General features: G+C 40.3%; 1 protein-coding gene across 5 annotated transcripts; it reads left to right on the top strand.

Moving 5' to 3' along the window:
• Positions 1 to 25,860, top strand: cxxc5a (CXXC finger protein 5a). Of its 5 annotated transcripts, none has more exons than XM_026938954.3 (3): positions 1 to 122; positions 9,018 to 10,114; positions 24,562 to 25,860. In XM_026938954.3, exons 2-3 carry the CDS (start codon positions 9,263 to 9,265, stop codon positions 24,604 to 24,606), a joined length of 897 nt encoding a protein of 298 aa, XP_026794755.1. In that variant the 5' UTR covers positions 1 to 122; positions 9,018 to 9,262; the 3' UTR covers positions 24,607 to 25,860. The 5 variants fall into 5 exon arrangements, with proteins under 5 accessions (XP_026794755.1, XP_026794756.1, XP_026794752.1 ...); XM_026938955.3 differs by lacking the exon at positions 1 to 122 and adding an exon at positions 258 to 504 and having other exon boundaries at positions 24,565 to 25,860; XM_026938951.3 differs by lacking the exon at positions 1 to 122 and adding an exon at positions 260 to 504.
• Positions 25,861 to 27,528: the final 1,668 nt, after the last annotated feature.

The raw sequence follows: 27,528 nt of genomic DNA, 5'->3' as shown, positions 1-27,528 counted from the left end.
CAATAGCGCGTAAAGCTGGAACCGTGTACCTGGCGACAAAAAAGCCTGCGACAAGTTCAGCCTTTCACCCTTCGATTCAACAAGAAAAGCAGCGTTGAAGAATTCGCGACGTCTTTGTCACGGTTTGTGCGTTTTTTTCCTTTCCTCCCCTTTCCGCCCTCGCGCATCGCGTGGAGAAACTCCAGTTCGGTTTTTACGTGAAGCTCCAAAAATCTATGAAATGTGTTTGCATGCTCGTCTCCGTGAGCGGGGATGTAGAGGTGGGATTGCGAGAGCGGAGAGGTTCGAGAGCCCACGCGTTCAGGCGTCCAGGAAAAGTGCGTTTGGCCGTGATTCACCGCCCGGTTCGGCGCGCTCTCGCCTTGCTCAGGGGCTCCGCGCTTTCCGGGAGCGCACCGTGAGCTTTTGCTGCTTTCGTTTTGACGTGGATCGGCGCGGTGGGGATCGGAGACGGACCGCTCGGACGGACACTCGGAGCCCTCCCCTCAGCTCGAAGCCGCCTTGGTAGGTGCGAATTAAAAAAAAAAAAAAAAAAAAAAAAAAAAGAGGAGGGGGACGCGTTTGCGAATATGCAGATTTATGGAAGGGGCGGGTGGACAGGGAGTAGAGGGGATCATAGTTTGTTGAAGTCTCAAAAGTTGGCGTGTCATCTTTGCTGATGATCAACTGGTCTGGGTGAAAGAGAGAATGGTTCCGCCGTACGCTCGCGCTCGCGCCGCTGTACACCGACCGCCGGCACTGCGCTTTCACACCGCCGAGCCCAGACAAAAGGTATTTTTGTGCCGCTTTTAATGTCACTCGGATTCGCTGCCTGGGTTTACCTGATGCATTTCTCTTTCCTGGCTGTGCGTGAAAGTAATTTCCTACACGGTTCTTGGCTGAATATTCAAAGTATGAGATCATTTAACGTCAACAGAACGTTTAAAACCCCGCGTTTGATATTAAAGGATTTTTTTTAATTAAAAAGATCGGGGGTTTTAATTGCCCCGTGGATTATTTTCCAGAGGACACGGTGCGTTCTTGGCGTATCACCGTTGTGCTGAAAGCCTGGGCAGCGGAGCGGCGTGGATGAGCGTGCGTGGTGTGGACAGGTGGGCTCTGGTGTGCACGCTGCTGTGCCGCTGTATGGCAGCGGAACTTTACGGCAGCGCACCTGTGCCGTATGAAAGCTATATAACGCAGGAAGCTGCGCAACTGATCCTTTCCGACTAATCACGCAGTGTGCTTAAGCGCAGAGGAAACGTGTTGCTGAGCGTGTGTGTCGGAGTTGAGGATGTGTGATGTGGGGTCTGTCTGTATTGTTCGCCGCTCATCTCTACATCACTCATTCAACTTTGGTCATTACTGGACAAGTTTTCATTTCATTTCAACTTCAGGCGCACGAGATTTACATTGGATGGTGAAAGTGCAGATGTTGCTGAAAGCGCGTCAATTTCTCCTTAACATCAGCGTGGAGGGGGGAGGCTGCGTGTGTGTGTGTGTGTGAAATTGAGAGTGTGAGGGAGTGAGGGGGGGCGGCTGGGGAGGTGTGTGTGCGTGCGTGTGTGTGCGCGCGCGCGCTCTCGTGTGCGTGCGTGTGTGTGTGTGTGTGTGTGTGCGCGCGCGCGCGCGTGCGTGTGTGAAATTGAGAGCGTGAGGGAGTGAGAGAAGGGGGGCATGAGTGTGTGTCGTGTGTGTGTGTGTGTGTGTCTGCGTGACCGCCCGTCTTTAGGGGAGTGATGCGTTAGATTCCGCATTACCTGGACTAATAAGCATCTGCCTGCGTGACGTCTCGAGGCAACCTCAAGTAGATTTTTCCTCCTGCTTGTGCTGTCAGCCTCCCAGGCGAGAGGGCGTCTCAACACTCCTCTTCCATTATTGTTTTGGTCATTTTATTCTGCAAGTGTGCTGATTTTTTAATCTCACTTACAGTATGGGAAACACACTCCGTGTCATTAAATATAGGCTGGAAATTGATAAACTGCGCAAAACAAGAATACACACTTAAATCATCCCGCTATTGATTTCTGGCTCAAGCTGGAGATGTTGGGATTAATGTGGCGCGTGTACGTGGATGGCATGGGGCGTGCAGAGGGGATGGTTCGGAAGGGATGGCTCTCCTGCAGAGGAAGACCAATTACCGACACACACACACCTCTAGGGAGGAAGCGCGAGCTGTGGTTATGAACAGCTTCTTCTGACGGGATCAGTGTAGTGCTGAAAACTGCTACAGTAAACAAGGGAAATGTTTCTGCGGAAGTGTGCTGGCTGCTTTTTATAGGCATATACACATGTTGTAAGCATGTAATAACTCCGTTTATAGCCTTACAACTAGAGTCGTAAGCCTATAACCTGAGTTATTACATGCTTCCAACATGTGTACAACATACATGTGAAAGAACTGTCATGGTTTATAAGGAATGAAAACAGCAACTATTACATTTACATAGTATAATTATGTATTTTCTTTGTAGTTGATTGTTAATCAGTTTAAAGGAAAAATTTAATAAAGACTATATCATTTCATTTTTTTAATAACTGGATGACTTCATAGCCAGTTACCAGAGCTTCCTTATAACTTTTAAAGCATAACTTACACTGGCGACGCTGGTGACATGTCCCCACCCCTCTTTGACACGCACAGTTTTGTCTTCACCACATTTTGATAAAAAGTTTAAAAATCTTTTATGCCATAGCTCGCGGCATCAACTTATCCAAACACCTTCTAAAAATCAGCTTAGCCCTATTCCTTTTGTTAGCTTCGCACGTCTCGCCTATGATCAAATTCTCAGTGGCTATAAATTAACATGAGCCAGTTTCTCTCAGGTTTCTTTTCCTAGAGCCTTGATATTTGCACCCCACATGATGATTGTTATATTAGGGTTTACTTACTATTTTTCTGACTAACAGGCTTCCAGTGAAGACTTGATATAGGTGATGTAAACCATAGCAAGTAAATGACTTCCAAAACAATTCAAATCATTCCATGCAAGTATTTAAAAAGTTAGTATGGATTTAGTTAGAATGGACGCTCATCTTTTCAGTGAAAAGTACTTAATACCAGTGCACCTTAGATTGATTTCTAATTGATCATGCTGCTTTTTTTTGCCTCATCATCATTCTTGTCCCAAGCACTTTTACAAAGTTACTTCCCTGACAGTTATACAGAACTTTAGTCTTTTTTACAGTTTATACGTGAAGGTTTTGTTGGACACAGCTTAATTGGGTTTGGCCTGAAGGAGTTGTGACATAATGACCTGTTACCTGAGGACCTTAGCCCGCTTCACCTGGTTCACTCTTACACTGCCAAATGATAACGGTAAATATGTGCACAGCCTGCTTAGGTTCATACTTACACATATTATATGATTAATATCTATAAGAATATAACAGCATATCCTGCTGGTTTTATTTAACCCCTTCACACCCAATTTCTTTTAGAACCAAATAATGGTGAAATTCATTTATTTCACCTTCAGATGTTATCTTATTGACAATCATGTTTCTCTTCAAAACTTAGTATGGCAAAATTGGATTCCCAGTGGCATCTAAAAAGAGATCAGTGAATTTTCTCTTAATTTTTTAATTAACTATTGCATGGCCAGTACAATGGATGCTGAGTCCGAGGGCTTCAATATTAATGATTCTATTTTAGTTCATTCACTTAATAAAAAACTACAGTGCTGTATAGGTGCTAGTACAATAGTCCCAGTTGTTAGATTTACTCCCTTTGTGGCTGTGAGCTCTCTCATTTAACTACATTTCTCATTTTTCTCAGTTTATTAATGTTAATTAATGTTAGTTAAGGGAGCCATACGTCCTTGAACTAAACAACAAGATAAATACTAAAAGTATTATAAAAGTATTGGACATTGTGGTTGGAATAGACATTAGTTACCTAGTGAACATTCAAATAAACATAAATTAATACAATTATTAATTACTTTGTGAATGTTAATAATGCCGTATTAACCATGTAATCTTTCCTGGTAGCTTCATTGTAGTTACTGAATAATTCAAAGTAGTTACTGAGGAAGACATTTTAACTAATGTCATAAATAATGCTAGTTAACACTTCCTGTATGTGTTCTCTCTTGAGGTCACGTGTAATATTCTGTTAGATGGTAAGACACAATGCTTTAAGAAACAAAGCCATCTGTAAGTACTGCTTAATGGGTTATGGAAAGTACTGTACTAACTATACTGCTATCTTACACGCTCACGTAATGTGAAGTTCTGTTTGTAGTCCAGAGCCCAGGAACTGGCTTATCCTTTATTTGTATAAGGTAAACAACACAAAATGTAAAACACCAATATGCAGCCATCTAGAACATAAAAAGTTTTACACAGGAATAAAATGTAAAGGCTGTAAAAACACACCAAAAAGCTTTGTCATCTGTCATCGTTTCAGCTTTACTATTGCTGTGGTGAATCATAATGTTGTCACAACACTGTTATTCATCATAGAATTACAGCTGTCTGAAGAAAAAAAAAACCCCAGTATGTTTACTCAGCAACTGAATCCTCAGTATATCCTCACAAGACTGATTTAATTTAGACTGTAAACAGGAAGCTAAGCTAGGGCAGTTCCCCAAACTCACCGCTGGAGGTAACACGACACTGAGTCAGACCTTCTTTTATTGTGTTTTGCTTCATCATATGATGATAAAACTGAAGTGCAGTTGGCTTGTTATGTGGCTTCTGATAACAAGATACGCTTATCCATTGTCATTCAACTCACCCTCAAATATTTTTTGACATAGAAAATCCTTATTCATCTGTCTTTTTGCTAATTATGCCTCTCTTCAAACCCTTTCTATGTGAAACTCACCAAAACTGGATTCTCACTGCTATCCCAATGGCCTCTAACAATCAGTGAATTTTCTCTCAATTTTTTGCATTTGAATGAACCGTGTCCGAGTCTGAGTGCTTCAATATTAATGATTCTTTTAGTTTCTGACAGCACCATATGCAGATCTATTACTTTAATGAACTCACACAACATGAAACTATGTCACTGTCCCTTTGTTCGATTTTTAAAAATATTTTTATTCCAAACTTTGTCTTATAGTTATTTAATTCAGTAATACATTTATCCTCAAATTATCCTCAAAGTCTTGTCTTTGACTGACCTTTTGTGACCTCTTGCTATGAGTCACATGGTTGTCCACATGACTGCACAGTTAATAACTTCTAAAAGGCATTTATTCAGCTTACACTGGATTTCTGCACACAGGTGGGCTGAGGAACTAGAGGCCCTGAAAGGCACTGACACTATCATGCATACCGTACTCTTACTAAGATATCGTGTAGGATGTTGCCTGGTTCACTGATTTGGCACAAAATAATATTAGCTCTGATAGGGGATTGCAAGTTGGAGATGGCAAGTTTTTGAAACTGGACAGTTGCCCAACGTTGCCTAATCCAATCTTCAACTGTCCAGTTTGGGTGAGCCTGTGCCTACTTTAGCTTCAGATTCCTGTTGTTGGTTGACAGGAGTGGAACATGATGCGGTCTTCTGCTGCTGTAGTCCGTGCTCCTCAAGATTCATTCTGCTGTGCATTCTGAGATGCTTTTTTGTTCACCACGGTGGTAAAGAGTGGTTATTGGAGTTACTATAGCATTGCTTCTGGGCTCAAACCCAGTCTGGCTATTCTCCTCTCATTACCTCTCTGATCAACAAGGTGATGGGACCCACAGAATTGATGATCACAGGATGTTTTTGTGTGTGTGTGTGTGTGTGTGTGGGTATGGGGGTAAGGGTTGCAAACCACTCTAAACTCTAGAGATTTCCCAGAAGCTCAGCAGCTTCTGAATTACTCAGACTGGCTTGTCTGGAACCAACAATCATGCCACAGTCAAAGTGACTGAGATCACATTTTTTCCCCATTCTGAAGTTTGATGTGAACATTAACTGAAACTCTTGACCTGTATCTGCATCATTTTATGCTCTGCACTGCTGCAACATAATTGCATAAATGAGCAGGTGTACAAGTGTTCCTAATAAAGTGGCTGGTAAGTGTAGTTCAAAAAGTCATGAAGGATGTAAAGACCAACATTCTTTGATCAGCACTTATTGCATTCTTAAATAAAGATATGAAAAAGAGACGATAGGACTGACAAACACAGCATGTGCTCTTTGGAGGCTAGTGATACCGTAAGAAGCCGTTTTGAGAGACATGCTTTTTTCTCTCTCTGTGAGAATTGGTTCTGAAAGAAGTGTTAATGGACAGAGCGAAATCAAAATTACTCACTGCTGAGTGTGGCTCTTAATAACTGATGGATGATAGACAATGCCAGAACTCTCTAGGCTGCATATTTACAGATCTATGTAAGACCATAACCGTATGACCACACTTCAGATATGGAGTTTAGCAATATATTAAACTACTTTAAGCACTGGTTGTGTTGGATTTTCATCACAATGTGGAACCGAAATCAGGAAATAATGGGCAAAAAATATAGTACAGTGGTTCAGTGAACAGTTAGAGTTAGCTTTATAGCTAGTCAGTTTCTTTTATTTATTTATTTATTTATTTATTTTTTGAGCTGGCAATTATTATTTAATAATTATCAGTTCCACCTTTTCTTTAGTAAAAAGAGAACATGTGTCTTTCTGATTAGTTTCGCTGTAGTTACTGAATATTTCTTAGTAGTTATTAAAATATATGCTTAAAGGTGAATAACTGATAGTTAAACTGAATTCCTGAAAGGCTATCAGAGTATGAGAAGGGATTAAGGAATGAATATACCTTTATATAACCAGGCACTTTATAGACTAATGTCAATAAATTTTAATAATTAAAACTAATGCTTTATTTGAATTGATCCCATCTTCCTGTTTCTTTTTCATGTCCCCTCATGGGCCTATTTTCTGTCTTTTCATCTCATTTAATGAAGTGTGGTTGGGGTGACAGCAATGCATCTTGGGCCCTTAGCTTTGCATTACACCTGTGCTTATAAAGGATTGAACCATAAGTACAGCTGATGGCCCGAAATCTAATCACGTCCCCTGCTTAAAGGGAAGGGCGTATGTTTGTCCTGTTGTTCGAGGCCTGGAAGAACTGAAAGCTAGCATGTTAACAGCACACTTTAATGTGGTTCCTAATGAAGTTACTAACAAACCAAGATTTGAAATTTTGTAACAAGACTGACCCAGATAACAGCCATATTCTCGATGATGGTGAGAGTGGTGCATGGTTTGGGGGGATGGTTGGTCACTGATGGTGTGTGGCCAATCGTTGGCTCCGTGCAACATCCATGCGAGTGGAAGGGATTTTGTACGTGCCATGTTGTTGTTCTCAGCCAGAATGAAACAGAACCCAAAGGCTGCCAGCGATGAACTAGCAAGGTCTGGGTAAGACGTGATTTTTCTGAAGTTTCGAGCATCCAAATGAAAGTGTTGGCGCACAGAGCGAGTTGAACGGATAAGAAATGTGGCAGTGGGGTTGTGCCATGGACCCGTGAGATCTGTGTGTGATGGGGCTGGCTTGGCAGGCAGGAGGCGAAGCTGCCTGGCTCAGTGTGGCCACTGGTCAGAAACAGAACGAGAGAGAGAGAGCAAGAGATGGACTGGCTGTGGTCCACTGGCGCCACAGACCCCTGAGCTGGGGAGAATGCGGGGGCTGCGCTCCTGCCTTTGAAGCTTTACCTCCCACTAATTCTGGCCTTCCAATTTTGCGTAGACACCCCCCACCCGCCTAGCCCTCCCTCCCCTTCCCTTTGTTTCCCTTATAAGGCCAGGCCTGGCCATTTCCTCAGCGGGGTTGTACGTGTATGCATGTCTGTGGTCATTGTGTATGGCAGTTAAACTGATGAAGAACAATAACAAGTCTTTTTAATGAATTTGTTTGCGATCAAACAGTGTGCAATATCGTCATGCAGTTTCATCCATGTTACAGATGTTACAAATGTCTGCAAATAGCTTGTTGTTTGGTTAAATTATTGACATTAGATTTGTGTATGTTCTTTGACAACTCTTAGATCAGCTGATAAGTAGTTCAGTCAGAAATGTGACTGATGGAGCCACAGTGGACCGATCCACTGACTGAAATATGGGCAGACAACATAGATGACCTCATTAGAGGTGCAGATTCTAACATGATGAAGGAATGCAACTAGCAAGACGTGACGTTACACTCTGGAGAAATCATGAAAGAGAGTCATAGTACGTGACTACAGAGATGAAATCATGGCATATTATCAGGAAGGAGTGCATTGACATTGTGTTCTAATGTGTGTGAACGCGCATTTGTGAGAACATGAAAGTAATTTTTGTACCCAATATTTGAAATATATATATTAATGATGAATCTGGAAAAACTTTAATTTTATTTGAGTTGTTACAAATGACACTAATTAATTACCTTTGGAGATTTTTGTCAGATTTCATAATTTACACTGTGTGACTGGAATCTGAACCAAAACTCAAAACTCCCCTTTTGTACTGTTACCAAAAAACATACAGCATAAGCTTGTTTCGAATGTTAGCACTGGTGGTTAGTGAAGGTGGGCAAAGGTTTACTTGTTCTCTAAACCATATGGCCTTCTTTCCCAAAAGCACTGCAAACGTGTAACAAATGATACTTGCTTCACTACATTGCATTGATCTACATTGCTTTTAAAAACCCAGGTCCTGAGTCATGTCTTTTAAAGCCTGACTTTACCAGTTGTACTCAATACCTTTGTTTAGCTTAACTTAGAATGATGAAGGGATAGCTCATCTCAGAGGCAGAGATAGATCGGACTGAAGAGCTGTAGTGCTATAAACCTTCCTATTCAATACTTCCTAACAAATTGATTCCATCCATTAGGCTAAACTACGCTAAATGCTGACAAATGATTCTGAAGAATAGCATTTTAAGTCTCAAACTGTTTAACAACATCTTTGGGAAACTGCAAAATACTTCAAATGAGGACTTGGGTTTTTTGAGGGTTCCTCAATGGTTGGGTATGTTACTTTCATGATGTTGAACGGTAGATGAACTAATATTTGTTTTCTTTTTCTTCCTCTCTCACTCTATCCTTGTTTGCGTTAGTTTACCAGTTGCCAGTGGGAAGATGACGGCTGAGGTCTAAAGGTGGTTCTGTGGTGCCAGGGCCTGCCTGCCATTGGCTGGCCAGTTTGTCAAAGAGGAGGCTCCCCCCTCATCTGGGTATCCAGTGGACCGAAAGTACTGCCTGGCTCCTCCCTTGCCAATCCCCTGTCCCCTCCCCAACCCCACCCCCTACCCACCCACGCACACACACATACACACACACACACACACCCTGGGGCTGGACCATGTCTGGCGGACGGCCGGAGGGCAGCCGGACACCCGAGGCCCAGGACAAGGACAAAGATAAGGACAAGGAACGGGAGCAGCACAGCTGCAGGGAGGACAGCCCCGTCGTTGAGCGCCGCAATCGCAGCGGCATCATTAGCGAGCCCCTCAGCAAAAGTCTGAAAAGGTCTCGCACTCTTTCCCAGTACACTGCTGCCTGCCCACAAAACACCAACGGACTGAGCCATAACGGCCAGGCCAAGGGTAAGGTCCAGCCTGGCCAGCACAATCAGCAACAGCAGCAGCAGCATCCGTCGTCCACGGCTTCGGCCCTGGTGCCTGCCAAAGCGGACCGGAGCCTGGAACAGGCACTTGAAGGACACAACGGCCTACTACACTTTGCCCAGGCGGCAGCGCTGCTTAAGCGAGCAGGCATGGAGCACATGCTGCTGCCTGGGGGCATGGGTGCAGGGGTGGGAGTGGGTGGAGTGGGCACTGAAGCAGGGTCAGGCGACCTGGAGGGCGCATCAGCAGGCGACACTGTGGGGGGCCACACGGACTTCCCGTATGGCATAGGTGGTGGCTTTCCTTTCAACCCGGCTGGGCTTTTCATAATGACGCCGGCCGGTGTGTTCCTTGCCGACAGTGCCCTGCACATGGCAGGCCTGGCTGAGTATCCAGCGCACAGTGAGCTGGCCTCCGCCATCAATGCCGGCAAAAAGAAGCGTAAACGCTGCGGTATGTGTGCGCCCTGCCGGCGCAGGATCAACTGTGAGCAATGCAGCAGCTGCCGCAACCGCAAGACGGGTCACCAGATCTGCAAGTTCCGCAAGTGTGAAGAGCTAAAGAAGAAACCATCCGCTGCACTGGAGGTAAGACCAAAAACACTACTTGCTCCTGGGGGCATTTTTTTTTTTCTCAGTAGAAATTTTTCAGAAGAAATTTATGGTATATTGTGGTATAAGACAGAAGAAGACTGTGAAATCCTCAAACAATTTGCTATATGCCAAGGTAATCCTTGGTTACTGATATTTTGTGGTGCAACAGGTTCTAATAGACAGCACATTCATCTTTTTTGGAGGCAGGGCTTCACATGGTAGAGGTAACTGAACTGTGCAGAGAGCCCATTCCCTTCTTGGAGGTCCAGATTGGTGGGGTTAAAGAGGCAGGTGATGAGGCTTTGGGGTGGCAGGTGGCAGTGGCAGGATTGGGGGAGTGGGTGGAAGGACAGACATGCACCATGGGGACTGCTCTAATCTGTCCACCCACTGTGCTTCACGTCTCGCTCTACACAGCCTGCCTTACTGACACTGCATGCTGGAGAGCTTTTGGTAGACTTCTTCAGTTTACAAATAAGCCCAGAGCCATTTCAAGACTATGGGAATTATAAGTGTGAAAGGTGCGTGTGAAAAGTAATAAAAGGGCCGCTGCATGCGACATTGTGAGTCGGACTCCTGGAAAGCATGTGTCTTATACATGAGTATAATGATATGTAGTAGAGATAATGTAAGTTTATATTAGATAGAGTGGGATGCACATTTGTAAGTTGTGTTTGACATGGTCCATCTGGCCAAAGGACTGTCATCTGGAGCACCAGGTGCCACAGTTGCCCTCTGTTTCTCTCCCTCTCTCTCACTCACTCTCACACATGGCCCTCCAAACTTTTTGCTGAGGTCATCTGAAGTTGGTTTGGCTGTGTTTGAAATACTATGACATGTGTCACTCAGTTATTAATTTAATTAAGCTGATCTTGCTTTAATCATAATCAGTATTCTCTTTTAAATTGGATCAGTTAATTCAAGTTTGATTTTCAGCTAACAATGCAAATACATCATAGCAGCATATCAATGTGTTAGGGCACAACCAGTTATAAAGTACACAGGACTACTAGATAGTTGTCGTCTGCATCTCAAAACAGGCATAACCAAGCTGGGACTGAAGGACTGGAAATGTGACAAAATTTCCTTCATTTTGGTACAGTTAGAAATTTAGCTGTGACTTAGCATATTAGCGATTGGCAAGCAATATTGTGGAAAGAATGAAAAGAAGAGTACTCCTGGATATGTTTTCATTCAAGTACTCTTCTTCATGCCTGTAAAACTGCAAAAAAAAGTATAGTATCAATATTTGGTATTCAAATATTAACAAAATATTCAAATATTCTTAAGATTTTGTGTAAAGTACCATAAATGCAGCTGATTGCTGGTTGCTTTTCTGTGGTTTGTCAGTGTATGTTTGAGAATTTGACTCACTCTCATTGATGGTGAGATGATTATTGAGGTGATGTTATGTTGTCCTCTGGCTCCTTTCACGTCAGTTCACACGAGACATGTTTATGAAACATTTTTTTTTCACGACAGTTAGTGTTTCACTCCAAGCCAGTTGGGTTAAGGCTGTAAGACCTTGCTACATGTGCTTCTTGCCGTCACTATTTTTTATTATTTAGATTATATGAAGTGCTTGTACACACACATAAAAACAAAATAAAACTGGTACTCAAAAGAGCAAAATATAGCAGTTTAAATGTTTAGTTAACGGATAATAGTATGTACGCAATAGGTCACTTCCACTAAAAAATAAACATTTAAACATTAGCTTACTGCTAATAGTATGTATGCTATAGCTCACTGGTAAACTAGGCCAATAAGCCCAAAACATAGACATTTAAACATTAGCTTACTGCTAACAGTATGTGTGCTATAGGTCACTTAGGTCACTAAGTCATGGTAATGTAGCAAACTGATTAGCAAACTGGAAAGCTAGCATGGTTTGTCATTCTTTTAGTAATGTTACCCTCTTGATATCGCTTGAGTATAAAAACAACCAGAAGTTATTTTTTCTGTCTTTTTTTTTGTTTGTTTGTACAGTTTTTCATCATGATTTGTAATTACTATTCCTAACATCTAAGGTAGCAAACAGAGGTACATTTGAGTAAATTTGGACGTAAGTAAAATGGCTTTTTCCTAATATGTAGATACAACCATCATCCAAAAGCTCATCAAATATTACCAGGATCAATGTCAGAGTGATCAGGGAGTCATTTGCCATTTCAGATAATGCATGCTTTACAGCTTGTGTTTGCTTAAAAATGAATGTGTCTGGCCTCCAAGGCTCGTTATAAGGCTAAATAACATTTTAAAGTGATCCTAATAGGCAGATAAGATTAATGTCACTAATGCTTGTAAGGATGATAGAAAATACCACAGTCATGTCAGCCTGAGCAGGTAGCCAGATGTTTTCCATATAGGATGCTTGTAATGAGTAATGAGTGCCTTACAGCTTGTTCATCTGAGTATCTGTTTCAAAGACTGAATAGGATGCACCTGGTCTCTAAGACGGGTCAGACATCACACAAGTAACATAATGCCAAATAAAAGTCAACTAACATTGTGTTAATGTTGCTAAGGATGATACGTACCATATGAATTATGAAAATAACCATTATCTTTATCTTTCTCCTGGCAGATAGCTGTTACTTAATTTAGCTGAATGACACACTGATTGCAGCAATGAGTGTACAGCTTACCAAAATTAGTTGATTTCTACTGATTCAGTATTGCGGTGCCAGGGTGGACACAGGGCAAGTAAAAGCTCCAGTGTGCTGCTAGGTCCCATGTTTTGTTTGCCCGAACACCTAACGTGACTAGGCTAAAAAGTGGTAGCTAACATAACGTAATAACAAAGTGAGCTAGTTAGCTAAGGGAAACAAAAGTGTATGTGAGCATGTGCGCATAGTGTTTGCATCATTAACAAAAAGTCTGCAAGTCATTGGTAGAAAATTTCAAGCTGTGTTGTTCTATTCTCATGTCTCACATAAAAGACCATTAGAGTCTGGCTGGCTTCTTTTTGTTCTCTTGACATATCTGACTGAGAGGTGACTGAGTGTAGTAAGCAGGTGAGGTATATGACGGCTTTGTGCTGCTCGGTTTCATCAGTGTTTCCACATACCTGTGGCACCTACATAATGCACCTAGTAAAATCAGTCAAATACACTCAGCCACATCACGCCTCCATTTATGTGTGTGGTGCAGTTGGTACAATTAACATGTGCTGTAGTTACGGTGAAGTGTGTGAAGTTTGAACATACATACCAAAAACAACTTTTGTTTTTGTGGACATTAGAAAGGAAGGTCATTTTTTCTGGTTGTTGAAAATACTTATCCATTGGGCAACTAGGAATAAAAAATTTATAGCCCTGACACAAAATTAGCTTGTCCTGGACTACTGATTTGTCCACTAATAATGAAAGTGCTTAGAGCCATTTACTGGAGAATAAGTAACCATTTGTGTTGGAAAGAAGAATTAAATTGTAGAACCAACAAAACAATTATATGAGAGAAAAGAAGAATGATTCATTTAACATACTGGCCATATATACACCAATTATGTCATGCATATATATTATTACTTTTGTTGCAATATATTTATATTTCTTCTGTTATTGTTGGAAGGCAATAAATTCAGATTTTAGTAGTCACATGTAAATGGATAACAATGTATTGAATGTGTAAATGAATGATATTCAAAGAAAACAGGTTCAACAGTTTTGATATGCAGATTACGCATTATCTCCTCTCTGTGAATTAACTCAAGTTGAATTAGTATTAAAAAGGTGATGAATACGCTAAGGCACTAAGGCAAGTGTACCTTCTCATCCAGAACATGAGCTATGTAATGCGTCATCCTTTTGGCACTAATTAATGGTTTTCAACAATTACGCGCTGATACAGATGGGATGCTGGTATATTAACATGCCTCCTGGGATTATCCTCCTTTCAAAATGTATTAAAAGGCCTTGTGTCATTCAAATGCTGAATTAATATCATTTTTAAAATGATATTATTATAAGTGCATTATAAAATTTGATCTGTGTAATCTACAGTGTAATCATACAGTATAATCTGCATCTGATTTTTGTAGAATTGGCACAATTATTATATTACTGTTATAATTTATGGTGCTTAAATTCCTATTTTTATAGTGCAAAAAAAACCTGATTTTGCAGCCATTGATACAATGACTATTTATTATTACTAGTAATGAAAATCTAATTATTACCCCCCCCTGGGTCATAAGTTTATATGTGACTTGCAGAATCTGCAAAATGTTAATAATTTTTAAAAAAATCATCATAAAATGATCATAAAAATTGCATTTTGTTTTTTACTTAGTACTACCCTGAATAAGCTATTTCACATAACAGATGTTTACATATAGTCCACAAGACAAAATAATAACTGAATTTACACAAAAGAACCAGTTCAAAAGTTTACATATGCTTGAGTCTTAATACCGTATGTTGTTACTTGGATGATCAATGACTGTTTTTATGTTTTGTGATAGTGGTTCATGAGTCCGTTGTTTGTCCTGAGCAGGTAATCTGCCCACTGTTCTTCAGAAAAATCCTCCAGGTTCTGCACATTCTTTGCTTTTCCAGCATCTTCTGCATATTTTACCCCTTTCCAACAGCAGCTATATGATGTTGAGATCCATCTTTTCACACTTAGGGACTCATACACAACTATTACAAAAGGTGCTCACATTCATTGACTCTCAAGAAGACAACACACTACATTAAGAGCTAGGGGGATGTAGACTTTTGAACAGGATGATTGGTGTAAATTGTTATTATTTTGTATTCTGGGAAACATGTAAATATCTTATGTAGCTTTGAAGGGCAGTACTAAATGAAAAAAAGATAAGATCTTTAAACAAAATAATAACAATTTACACCAATCATCCTGTTCAAAAGTTTACATCGCGCTTAAAGTATGTATCTTAATGTATCGTGTTGCCTTCTTGAGCATCAGGTTGTAATATGTTCAGTGTCACTTGTGTTTTTGGTTGAAAACTAATAATGCCGTTTGTGGAGTTCATAGGCTGAGAAACGGATTAGTTCAATTCAATAGAAGTAGAAGGTCTTGAGTGTCTTCTTGATTGTTTAGTGAAGGAAACGCTTTAGTATGTCCGTTTTGTGTTTTATGTGTTTTCATATTGCCTCTTTATCCCTCTTTATGATTTTGAAGTACTTCATTCTCATTGTTTAAAGATTTTTAGTCTCTCTCTCTCTCTCTCTCTCTCTCAGCTTTTAGTTGGTCGGTACTGTGTGGGGGATTCCACAATTGTGGTACCATTTGGCCCTTGTAGAATATAAACATTATTGTTTAATCATTTTTCAAACGTTGAATATAATAAAACCTGCATTCAGCCATTCAAACATTACTGCATTAACCCATCTCAGACAACAGTATCTCATTTTTTTTAAGGTTTCTTAGCTGAAAAGCTTGCTCTTAAATGAGTAACAGGGTTGACTTTTTTTTTTTTTTTTTTAGCATAGAATTAGCAAATACAGAAAATGTGGTTAACTAGCATCTACCCTAATGTAATAAGGACATTACGGATGTTCAAATGATTTACTTAAAATTTATGTTTTAAATGACTAACTTACATTCAGTCTATAATTTGGGTAACAGGGTTGTACGTCCAAAGTCTAAAATTCAATCAGTATCATAATATCTTAGAAAATAAAGAAAAAAAGACTGAGAAAACAATGATATTCAGGATATTTGGATGATGCAACTGTTGAAAATGTGACGTGGAATATTCCAAATATGGTCAATGTGTCCCCCAAACTTTTTAATGAATATTGTGTATATTTTTCATAACCTGTAATGGATGACTCATGGAAAATGATGTTTCAAGCATGTGCTTTGCATACTAATACGAACATAATACGATTTAAAACATTTTATTGATTATATTTCGAGGTAAAGTGTAGTTACTGAGAGCTGCACAGGCAAAATTGCTGTTTTTTTAAGTGCAGTAGATTTGGTAGGTGTTATTAGTGTTGTAAGTTATTTATCTGAAGAATGCATACAGGACACTTTACCTATGTTTAAAATGTCTTTTACCTTTACTTTACATACTTATTTGTAAATGTAATATCAGTGGGACACAAATGGCTCTCCTATCGTGGAATGATAAGGCTCCTCAGCACTTTACATTGTAATTCTGCCTGCCACAAAACAAGGTACTTCTAAATATGCATCACTTTCGTGATCTTGTGTCAAGAGAGGGTTGCTCTGCAGGATCCTGATAAAAATAATGTGTCCCTAGAGATGTTCTGATACACTGATACAAAGCCATGTGAATAACAAAAGGTTTGGAATAGAAAGTGCTTTGTGCATACAGGCTTTTTATCACACACTGCTAAATTTTTACTTTTTTACTTTTCGTCCTCAATGCAGAAACTTCATTAACTTTGATTAATTTGTTTTTGATGACAACCATTAAGCAAACAACTGTAGATGCACTGTATTCAGTCTTCAGACATCACAGAGAATAGGATGGTGCCTCGATGTACCACAGACAGACTTACTGCTGTAATATCGCTTTCATTTCCTAAGCTGCTCTAATAGCTGGAAAATTGGGTACAGCGTGAAGCTGTAGCACTGCTTAAGGGGGCACTTTGTATGTGTATGGAGTCAAACAAGGTCATGGTGTGCAATGGGATCAGAGTGCCATCTTACATTACAGTAATTAAACTCGCGCAACGAGCCTTTTGTAAAACAGGTGACAGAACCATTTCAGTCGCCTTACTCAACGTCTTTATGAAGTGCATAACAGGTGTCCACGGTTTGCACAGATCCCCTCGCTGTAATTTCAGGTTTTCCCACAGCTCATCAGAAGTGTTACCTGTTAGAGTAATTCCATTATTAAACTGTACAGACTGAGCATGTGTTTTGACAAGATGCATAATTGTTTGGCTTGCAAACAGCAGGTTTGCTAAACAAATACTAATTCCAGCTCAAACCCACACTGATACAGTTGGCATACACACAGACTCTAATTAAGATCATTTGAAGCTGAAATTTCAGAGTACATAAACATACGCATATTGATTGATGTGGGTGTGGAAATATTTTTTGTTAAGTGAATATGTGATAGAAGAAATGTTTACATTTTGAGTTGGATCAGCGCTAAATAGATACTTTTGCTTTTTTGTAGGATGTTTATTTTGTTATGGTTTCTCTGCAGATAAGTGAACCAAAAAAAAAAAAAGAGAAGAAGAATGTGTAGGGTTCAAAATGAATAGTATTCATTCAGAAATAATGTGATGTGTAATAGTAAGCAAACCTTTGCTAAGAGTATGTAGAAATCACAAAAATCAGCACAGAGTAAGTGCTCAATAAATGATTAGATAATTATGTACAGGATGTCCTGAAAGTCTCCATGAATAGGGGACTGTGTATGTCAGCAGCATGTCGGTTGTGCCTTCGTCAGTGGATGTTCGTGGACGTCCACTTCTCTAGTAATAATATAAACTAAGTATGAAAAATTTTGGAAGACATTTAAAAAGTGTTAATTTCTCCTATGTATGGAGACTTTTGGGACACCCTGTAGATTAATAGTTTAAAATATTTTGAGCATCACATTCAGCGTTTATTTCCCTTTTTATTTGGCAGCCTAAATATCCAGAACACATGGCATTTCTGCAGTTTTACAGCTCTGTCCCTTTGCTCTGTTTGTGCCTCATGTCTTATTTTAGCAGCTCAAAACTAAAAAAAAATGCACTGTCCTGCAACCCATAATACACAACATGTTTCCTCACTTCCTGCAGTTGGGTCAATTCAGGGTTGAATCACTTTCTCACTGGAATCAAACCATGCTAGAGTTTGCCTGAGACCACCTCACTCAGATGGGATGGGATCGGTTGTTTTAGTCTCCACCCGAGTGTGATTGCCGAGGGTGGAAACGCACCAGGGTTTAATTCAAACAGATTAAATGCTGCATATGTGAAAGTGCCCTAGATGGACCAAGGAGCCTGTTTGTAAGTCACACTATAGCTCCTCACCTGCATAGGTCCATATGGATCCTTGTGTTTGTTAAGCTGTGTAAGAGCGTGGGCTAGTGACATTTGTGGCCTGTGTATAGTACCATGTGTAGGTGTGTGTGTGTGTGTGTGTGTGTGTGTGTGTGTGTGTGTGTGTGTGTGTGTGTGGGGGGGGGGGGGGGGGGGGTTGAGGAGAGGAACAGACGGAGAGAGAGTACGTGGGTGTTGCTGCAATGTTTGTGGGGTTGGTGGATCTGCAGGTTTCATGGTGTGTTACTGTTGCCTAAGTGAGGGCCATATAAAAACAGTGAGAGAGAGATACAGACAGAGAAAGCATGTGAGAGAGAGATAGTGATAGAGAGAGGAGGGGGTGGTGTGCAGTGCGCCACCTCACACCTCTCTGATGTGTCTGAATTTATTTTGGGATCACTCAGTTTAAACAGCAATAGGAGACGCACAGGAGAATAAGAACTGTCCAGAATTGCTTGACACACACTTAGCCCAACACTTAACCCAGTACGTACCATCATTACTCGCATACTTACCCCAACACCTTTTCTGTGACCTACCTTAAAACTCACCCCAAAATGTATTCTGATGCTTAACCCAATACTTAAAATGCTTATCCCAATGATTACACCAACACTTATCCCATGACTTATCACATTGCTTATGTCAAAACTTATTCCAGCACTTGCCATGCTTGTACCATTACTCATTATTGTACCATTATTAGCTTACCCCAACAATTTATCCTAACACTTTTTCCAACAATCATCTCAATGCTTACTCCAATATGTATTATAGTGTTTATCCCAGTGCTTACCCCAAACCTTAATCTGGCACCTACCCTGTTACACGCACCCTTAGGCCAACACATTCCCCATCATTTACACCAATATTTATCCCAACATGTATCCCATTGCTTAACCATACACTTGCCCAACACTTAAATTGACATTTGAAGTCAATTGAGTGGGAAGTGGTAGCTCAGTGGTTAAGACGTTGGACTTCTGCTCGGAAGGTTGAGCGTTCAAATCCCAGCACTACCAAGCTGCCACTGCTGGGCCCTTGAGCAAGGCCCTTAACTCTCAACTGCTCAGTTGTATAAATGAGATAATTGTAAGTTGCTCTGGATAAGGGTGTCTGCTGAATGCCATAAATGTAAATTCATTACAGCACCTACCTGTAACATAATGCTTCTCCTACTTATTCTAACACTAACCCCCAGTGCTCACCCTTATTACCACAACATTTATCCCGATACTTGACCCAGTGCGTATCCCAACATGTAACCCAAGGCTTATCCAAAACACTTATCCTAAGGCTTAATTCAATTTTTATTCCATCAATAGGTCCAGAATTTACCCAAATGCTTGACCTATTATTTACGTCTACATTTATGCCAATGCTTAAACCAATGCTTAGACCAGATACTTATCCCAAAACTCCTAGTCCATAGCTATACTTTGACGCAACTTGTCTTCCTCTGACACTATGGCATTGCTCTTCATGAGTATAAATGTGTATGAGAGTATTGTGTTCCTAATGGGGTGTTTGCTTACTTTTACTGTACATTAATTTTGTAATGGGTGCTTACTTTCTTGACTATGTTCAAGTGTAGATATTCAGGAACTGGTGCTCTATTTATGTGTCTGGCTTGGTATCTTGACACCTGCATTAGAAAGGGTGACTGATATAAGATTAGACTGTATTAAGACTACAGGGAAAAGGCAGCAGGCTGTCTCTTAAGCACATGTATAAAACAACCCAAAGTATGTTTAGACCTTCCGACATGCTCTTGTCTGTGTACGAATGAAGATGTTTCATCATTTAGTTCCTGCTCTATAGAGTCTCTGTAGAGGTGCGAGTGGGATGAAGGGTAGGAGACCAGTCTCAGCAGGCAGAGCGCTACTACGTTCATTGTAAATTCAATGAACAGAGATTAAAATGAGGAGTTTGATATGGGGAAAGAATGGGCAAACTCTGAGGGTCAGTGGGCTAGGGAACCAACTGCTGCTACTCCAAAACCACGTGACAGGCTCTGCTATTTTTACAGAGCATAGGTCAAAGATCATGGGTCATGGGGCTTCACTAGTGAACAAGTCTTGTGAGAGGGTAAGGCATTTTTATGCTGACTTCTTAAGTGTTTTCTGGTTCATAGGTCACTATTGACATAGCAGCAGTGGTTGATGTGTAACAAAGTGATGCCTCATACTGTGATTTCACACAATGTTTTGTGATGTCTTAGAAATAAGCTTGACAACATGGTATGAGACGGACATACATTTCTCAGCATTAATTCAGCATGAATACATCTAAGTGGATTACATGAAGAAGACACTGGTTTTACAGCTATCACTGACAAAATAACAAGGTCCTTCATTCCTTTTCTCAGTTATGTCATGCATGTCAAGGCTCATTTGTGTCATGGACAATGTGAAATTAGTTAGTAGGTCATTCTAGTAATGATCCTTTATGCCACCTTGCTTCTTTTTTCACTTATCATCTCAGAAAATGGGTCCTACTAAATTGTTTTGAGATTAGGATTTGGTTTTTGGATTACTTGCTGAGATACAATACTGTAGTTGTTGAAAAAGTGCAGAGAGGAAATTGATTAGCCATGAATTAAAACGGACTGACAAAGACTTTTAGTGACAGACAAATTTAGACATAATTCACAACGTAACCATTATCAAATACATGCTTGACAAAATAAGCTAATGATAAAAATGACGTGTTTCCTGATTTCCTGTTGTGCTGTGATTTTTTTCCCTGTAAATCATGGAGATTTTTCTTTGTTCTGTTTTGTTTTGATCATTAGGTATATGTTTTAATTCTGAAAGTGTCAAATCAGAACAGTAAAAACTTACCGTGGCCTGTTGATTATTCTGGACAGTGTAGTCAAATTTAACATGAGTAAAGTTTATAGTGCTTGTGTCTGTTTGTGTATTTATTTGTGAATGTGGGTTACTCTGACTGAGAGTGAGATTGTGTGGGCTAGAGTGTGTTTGACTCTGTGTGCATGTGTGTGTGTGCGCAAGAGGAGACATGTGAGCTCCTCCTGGCTCGGGGCAGTGTTGGTGAATGTGTGAGATTCTCTGCCGCAGTAGTGTTGCCTTTGGGAGGGAGGCGACAGCTCATCTCCACAGCCATGCCTCAGTACACACAAGCCCTGCCCTAGTCTCAATACCAACTACCGCACCTACATACAGCCTCAATATAGCCTACTACACCTAGACACAGCCTCAATGCAGTCTACTACACCTAGACACAGCCTCAATGCAGTCTACTACACCTAGACAAAAACTCAATATGGTCTACTACACCTAGACAAAACCTCAATATAGCCTACTACACCTAGACACAGCCTCAGTGCAGTCTACTACACCTAGACACAGCCTCAGTGCAGTCTACTACACCTAGACAAAACCTCAATATAGTCTACTACACCTAGACACAGCCTCAATGCAGTCTACTACACCTAGACACAGCCTCAATGCAGTCTACTACACCTAGACACAGCCTCAGTGCAGTCTACTACACCTAGACACAGCCTCAGTATGGTCTACTACACCTAGATACAGCCTCAATGCAGTCTACTACACCTAGACACAGCCTCAGTGCAGTCTACTACACCTAGACAAAACCTCAATATGGTCTACTACACCTAGACACAGCCTCAATGCAGTCTACTACACCTAGACACAGCCTCAATGCAGTCTACTACACCTAGACAAAACCTCAATATGGTCTACTACACCTAGACACAGCCTCAGTGCAGTCTACTACACCTAGACACAGCCTCAGTGCAGTCTACTACACCTAGACAAAACCTCAATATGGTCTACTACACCTAGACACAGCTTCAGTGCAGTCTACTACACCTAGACACAGCTTCAGTGCAGTCTACTACACCTAGACACAGCCTCAATGCAGTCTACTACACCTAGACACAGCCTCAATGCAGTCTACTACACCTAGACACAGCCTCAATGCAGTCTACTACACCTAGACACAGCCTCAGTATGCACTAGTACACCTGTATACAGCCTCAATACTCCATATTACCCCAATAACCAGCCTCAATGTACCCTACAACTTCCATGCATAGCCTCAATATTCAATAGACCTACACCCTACTGTACCTACACACACCTTCAATACTCAATACAGCACGTGCATACAGCCTCAAAACGCTATACTGCATCTATACACAATGACAATACAGCTTACTGCAGCTACACACAACCTCAATGCAGCCTACTATTACTAGACACAGCCTCAATACATCCTACTACACCTATACACAGCCTAAATACACACTACTGCAACTTTTCAGAGCCTCAATATTCAGTACTACACCTACACACACTCTCAGCACACCCTACCGCATTTACACACAGCCTCAATACACCACAGTGCACCTTCACACAGCCTCAATACTTAATACTTTACCTACACACAGCATCATACTTAATACTACACTTGCAGACAGCCTTAACACTCAATACTGTGTATATACACAGCGTCTTCTCCCTTTTGCATCTATACACAGCCTCAATGCACCTGGCTACACCCACAAACAGTCTCAATACTCAATATTGCACCTACTCACAGCTTCACTACAGCCTACTACACTTTTACATAGCCTCACTACACCACACTTCACCTTCTCACAGCCTCAGTACTCAATACTGACACTAGACACAGCCACAATACATCCAACTACATCTATACACAGCCTACTGCTCCTACACACAGCTTTAATATACCACACTTCACCTTCGCACAGCCTCAATACTCAATTCCACATCTAAATACAGTGTTGATACATCCTACTCCATCTTCACACAGCTTCAATACAACACTGCATCTTTGCAAAGCCTCAATACACATTCCCTCAACTACACACAGCATAAATACTTAATACTACACTTACAGACAGCCTTAATACTCACTACTGCATGTACACACATCCTCAGTACTCCATACTACATCTATACACAGCCTAAATGCACCTGGCTACACCTACAAATAGCCTCAATACTTAATACTACACCCACACACAGCCTTATTACAGGCTACTGCACCCACACACAGCCTCATTACAGCCTACTTTACCTACACATAGCCTTACTACACCATACTGCACTTCACACAGCCACAATAGTCAATACTGCACCTACATACAGCCTCAGTACACCACACTACACCTATAAACAGGCTCAATGCTCAATACTACACCTACATACAACCTCAGTACTCAATACTACACCTACATACAGCCTCAATAATCAACACTACACCTACACACACTCTTTCTGTTCGGCTAAAGAGTATGAGTCATGTTTTTTTTTTTCTTTTGCATTAGGTACATTAAGAAACTGTGAGAGTAAAATTTTCCTTACTCACATCCCTGTCATTTGGGAACAGTGTATGGTTCCAGACTCATCGGTGAAGTGACCTGAAAAGATGGTACTCTGAAAAGAACCTGAGGCCTGAAAGTGCAGCGTGTTTCTGATTTCTTTTAAATAATTAATAATAATATGTCTTGGCAAAGGATATGTTTGCCAAATGGTTTTAATGATAATTGAACATAAATTAATATAGCTTTGAAAACAAAGTATCTCTTTTGCCATTATTGTTTTAGTCATAATTGCACAAGAAATTATATATTAGCTCTTTACAGACATTGTCAGTATTGACAGAGCTGAATAGATGGTTAATAATATGAGGCCTGTATTTTGTACTTTGAGAAGGAAGCTTCCAAAAGCTCAAAGCCCCTTATGTTTGATTGATCAATACTGATACAATCAATTTTTAATGCCAAAATATGCAAAGAGATATTCTATATAGACTCCATGGGAATTCAAGTACTTGAACACTTCCTTATTTTGCCTGTTAAATAATCAAGCTGTTCGAATGACCAAAATGGACAGTGCTAGTCTCAGTACATACCTACAGCTTCAAAACGCAATACTGCACCTACACACAGCCTCTGTACTCAATACACACCTACACACAGCACTGCTGCACTCATTTAGCTGACCACGGCCTTGTCCCAGTCTGTCTGGGCTTCAGAAGCAGACTCTGGTAAACAAGGCGGGAAAGGAGGGAAAGTCAGAGCGAGACAAAGAGACACAGATAACGTGAGGGAGTGTCATGAGTGTGAGTAGTGGGGTGAGAGCTTGACGTGACTGCGTGGTGACTAAATAATAAATGTACCATATCGGGTTTCACGTGGAGCCAAGGCCATGGCCTGTGGCTGGGGGAAGGGAGAAAGGACAGGAGGGACAGCACACATGAGATGCAGAGGATTTAAGCAGAAAAGAACTGGAAAGTGGAGCACAGACAGGAGATCCAACCAACTTTCTGCTTGTGTGTCAGTGTGCATGACTAAATGATGAAGCACCTTCTTAAAGTATGATGTCTTAATTGTAATTTCCTGTCTCTTTCTTCCCTTCCGTCTCTTCTTTCTCTAAGAAGGTGATGCTGCCGACGGGCGCGGCGTTCCGGTGGTTCCAGTAGGGCTGTGATCTCCGACCTTCACCCAAAGCTCTGCCATCAAGTGCAATGCTAACTCTCGCTTGGACCGACTCCAGCACCGACACTGGCTAGCAAGCATACAAACCACGAAAAAAAGAGGAAACAACCACCAGAAACTTCATATAAACACACACACAACAAAACAGAAACGCTACAAAAACGTAATCAATCGAATAATGGATGCACCTACTTATTCCTTGAACCAAAAATTAAACATAATGAAAAAAAAAATTATGGCAACTTTCATTCCCTTTTATATGTTTCCATTTTGGTACCTTTTTGTCCTTTTTCCAGCAGGTTTTTTCTCTCGCTTAAACATTGGAACAGTTCATTGCCAAACAGAAATGACAGACTGAGTGTGGACAATCAACAAAATTTCTGTGTTTGGTGTTAATGTTGTTCACGTGTGGAAAGATACAGTACTTGTGTAGAGAATGTAAATTTTACAGCTATATTTTAAAACTAGTGGCTCATGGCAAGCACTATTGTAATTTAGCACCGTTGTTCTTACTTAAACCTCTGTATTTTATTGTTTTCTTTTTTTTAGTTTGATTTTAAATTTATAGATTGGAAAAACTGATCAATGTTTGTCATTTAAGAAAAAAAGAAACTATTACAAGATGTAAAAATCCCATTTTTCTGAATGGAATGAAAGAACAAATATATGTCGAGACCCCACAGTAGTGTATAGTCAGGATAGATGATGACTGTTGTACTTGTGGGGTTGCTACTACTGGAAGCTCCTTGACCGCCAAACCATCCATCTGTCCAAACATTTAATTCTGCACTGTTTTGTTGTAAAACTGCGGCCATATTTTTCGTTACGACGTCGCCATTGTGCAAGTGTGGATTCATCCTCCTAAGCACTTGGAGACAGCACTTGCTCTGCCCAATTAAACGCACTGAAAAATGATTCTTTTTTTTATTTGTTTCTTGTTTTTTTTTTTCCATGACATTGCCAGTAGCTACATCTTTTAAAATGAACAGCGATGTTTGTATTGGAATTAGAAGTATGGGCTGGTTTTGTGAATAAAAACAAATGCATGTATTTGTGTCAAGAATTTACAGCTCTGACGTCTGTCTACTTGCATGTTTTTTAAGAAACGACCACAAACGCTTAAAAAAACCCCAAGAGTATGGAAATGTTCACAAATCTTATAGGTTGTTCAGTTTTCAATAAGGTAAAAAAAAAATAATAAAAACGCGATTGGACAAGAAATGTCATTTTGAAATGCAGTCAAGGTCTGTGATGTTATTTTGGGAAGGGGAGGTTGTAGTTGCTTACAGCATATAGGGTGTATAAAATAAAGCATATCGCACTAAATAAAGAAGACCGCTGTTAACTGAGGACGGATATCCACACCAGACACTAAGAAATGCTCCTGCAATACCGAACCACCAAGGATCTTCAGGAATAAATCTCATTCTGTGACACAGTCTGACATTTACAGGTAAAAAACACAATTAGAGATGGATGAATAATTGATACTGAGCCAGTATCTCCGATCCACAGCCGGGGTTTTCTGAGCAGGCCTGTGAAGCCGGATTTGAGGGGAGGGTGCTGGAAGGGTTTGCGATCTTCAGCAGAACCTAAGGCGAGAAAGTGAAGAGGCACTTTTCTGTTCATCTTCATACTTCTTACACCAAGCACCATCAGTTCTGCTTCTTCAGTAAACCTAACTCTTACACATAATTATTCAAAATTACCACTCAAACAATGTGAGAAACTGTTTAACTTTGTTTTAACAAAGAAACATTTTCATAGAAATAGTTTTATGAATGATAGTATTTTTTTCCTCAGTAAATACTGTGTTAAATGATTAACACCATTAAGGAATATTTAAAATAAGTTCATCAGTGTAGAAAAAACTGACAAGAAAAGCACCAGTTTGTCATCTGCTGTGACCTTCTCATGCTAGACAATGTCTTTAAAGCTATAGCAAGCCATGTGCGTTTGAAGATAGATAAACAGGCGGACTGCAGCATTAAGCTTGAGGATGAGTACCCCTGGCCCTACCTCAGTAAAATCTTTCAATGTGTTGGCGTACACAAAGACTCGTGTAAAATGAGGACCTCCTGTAACTCCCTCGAAGGAGAAACCTCCATCTAATTAGAAAATGCATGTTGAGTTAAGTTTGCTAATTTCCTAACATTAACTGGCTATATTTAATTAAGTTAGCCTCATTTCTTTGCTAATACCAGGTCAGGCTAGCATCGATTTCAGTAGCTAGCATAAAGTGGCTAGGCAGCGAGTCAAATTCTAGCTAATGGTAAATATTGGTTATTTACACATTTTACTTCTGATTAAATCATTAGCTACATATCGTTAGTTCTAATGCATAAGACAAGCCAACTTACAAAGATTGAATGATATTTTCAGGCAAAATGCTGTAATTGCCTGACAAATTCCAGCGACAACTTCAATTACGTTTTTAATACGTGTTATATATTATGTATGAAGATATGCATTAGAAATACGGTGTATCTCAGCTTGCAGTCCCTATAGGGTGCCACACATGGTCTTTATGAATGATGACACATCAAGTGGGATAATAACATTTGAAGAAGAAGAATAGTAAGACAAAGTGTCAAGCTATCTTTCATTCCTGTCATTAGCTATAAGTAATCAGTGAGAAAAGTTAGGGAAAATATGTATAAACCCGTACTGAAAAGTCATAGAAACTTCACATTGAGGAATTACGTGATTCACATTTGAGATTTACACACATGATTCATTTATTTAACATGACTTATTTTTCATAATTCGTTTAACATGTAATTTCCTCCCCCCACATGATTCATTTATTTTCCCCGTTATTTTATCACGTGATTTTTTTTTTTCACATGGTTCACTTTCTTGTGATTTATTCACATGATCAATTTCTTTTCATGTTATTTTTTTTG

Source organism: Pangasianodon hypophthalmus, chromosome 15 (genome assembly GCF_027358585.1).
Source record: "Pangasianodon hypophthalmus isolate fPanHyp1 chromosome 15, fPanHyp1.pri, whole genome shotgun sequence".
NCBI classification, from domain to species: domain Eukaryota; kingdom Metazoa; phylum Chordata; class Actinopteri; order Siluriformes; family Pangasiidae; genus Pangasianodon; species Pangasianodon hypophthalmus.
The sequence above is the reverse complement of the archived record's forward strand: the minus strand, read 5'-3'. Positions and strand labels throughout refer to the sequence as shown.

Excerpts from the sequence above, each read along its gene's own strand:
- cxxc5a (XM_026938954.3), top strand. The coding sequence starts at position 9,263 with ATGTCTGGCGGACGGCCGGAGGGCAGCCGGACACCCGAGGCCCAGGAC. Across the intron at positions 10,115-24,561 it reads AACCATCCGCTGCACTGGAG|AAGGTGATGCTGCCGACGGG; the intron begins GTAAGACCAAAA and ends TCTTTCTCTAAG.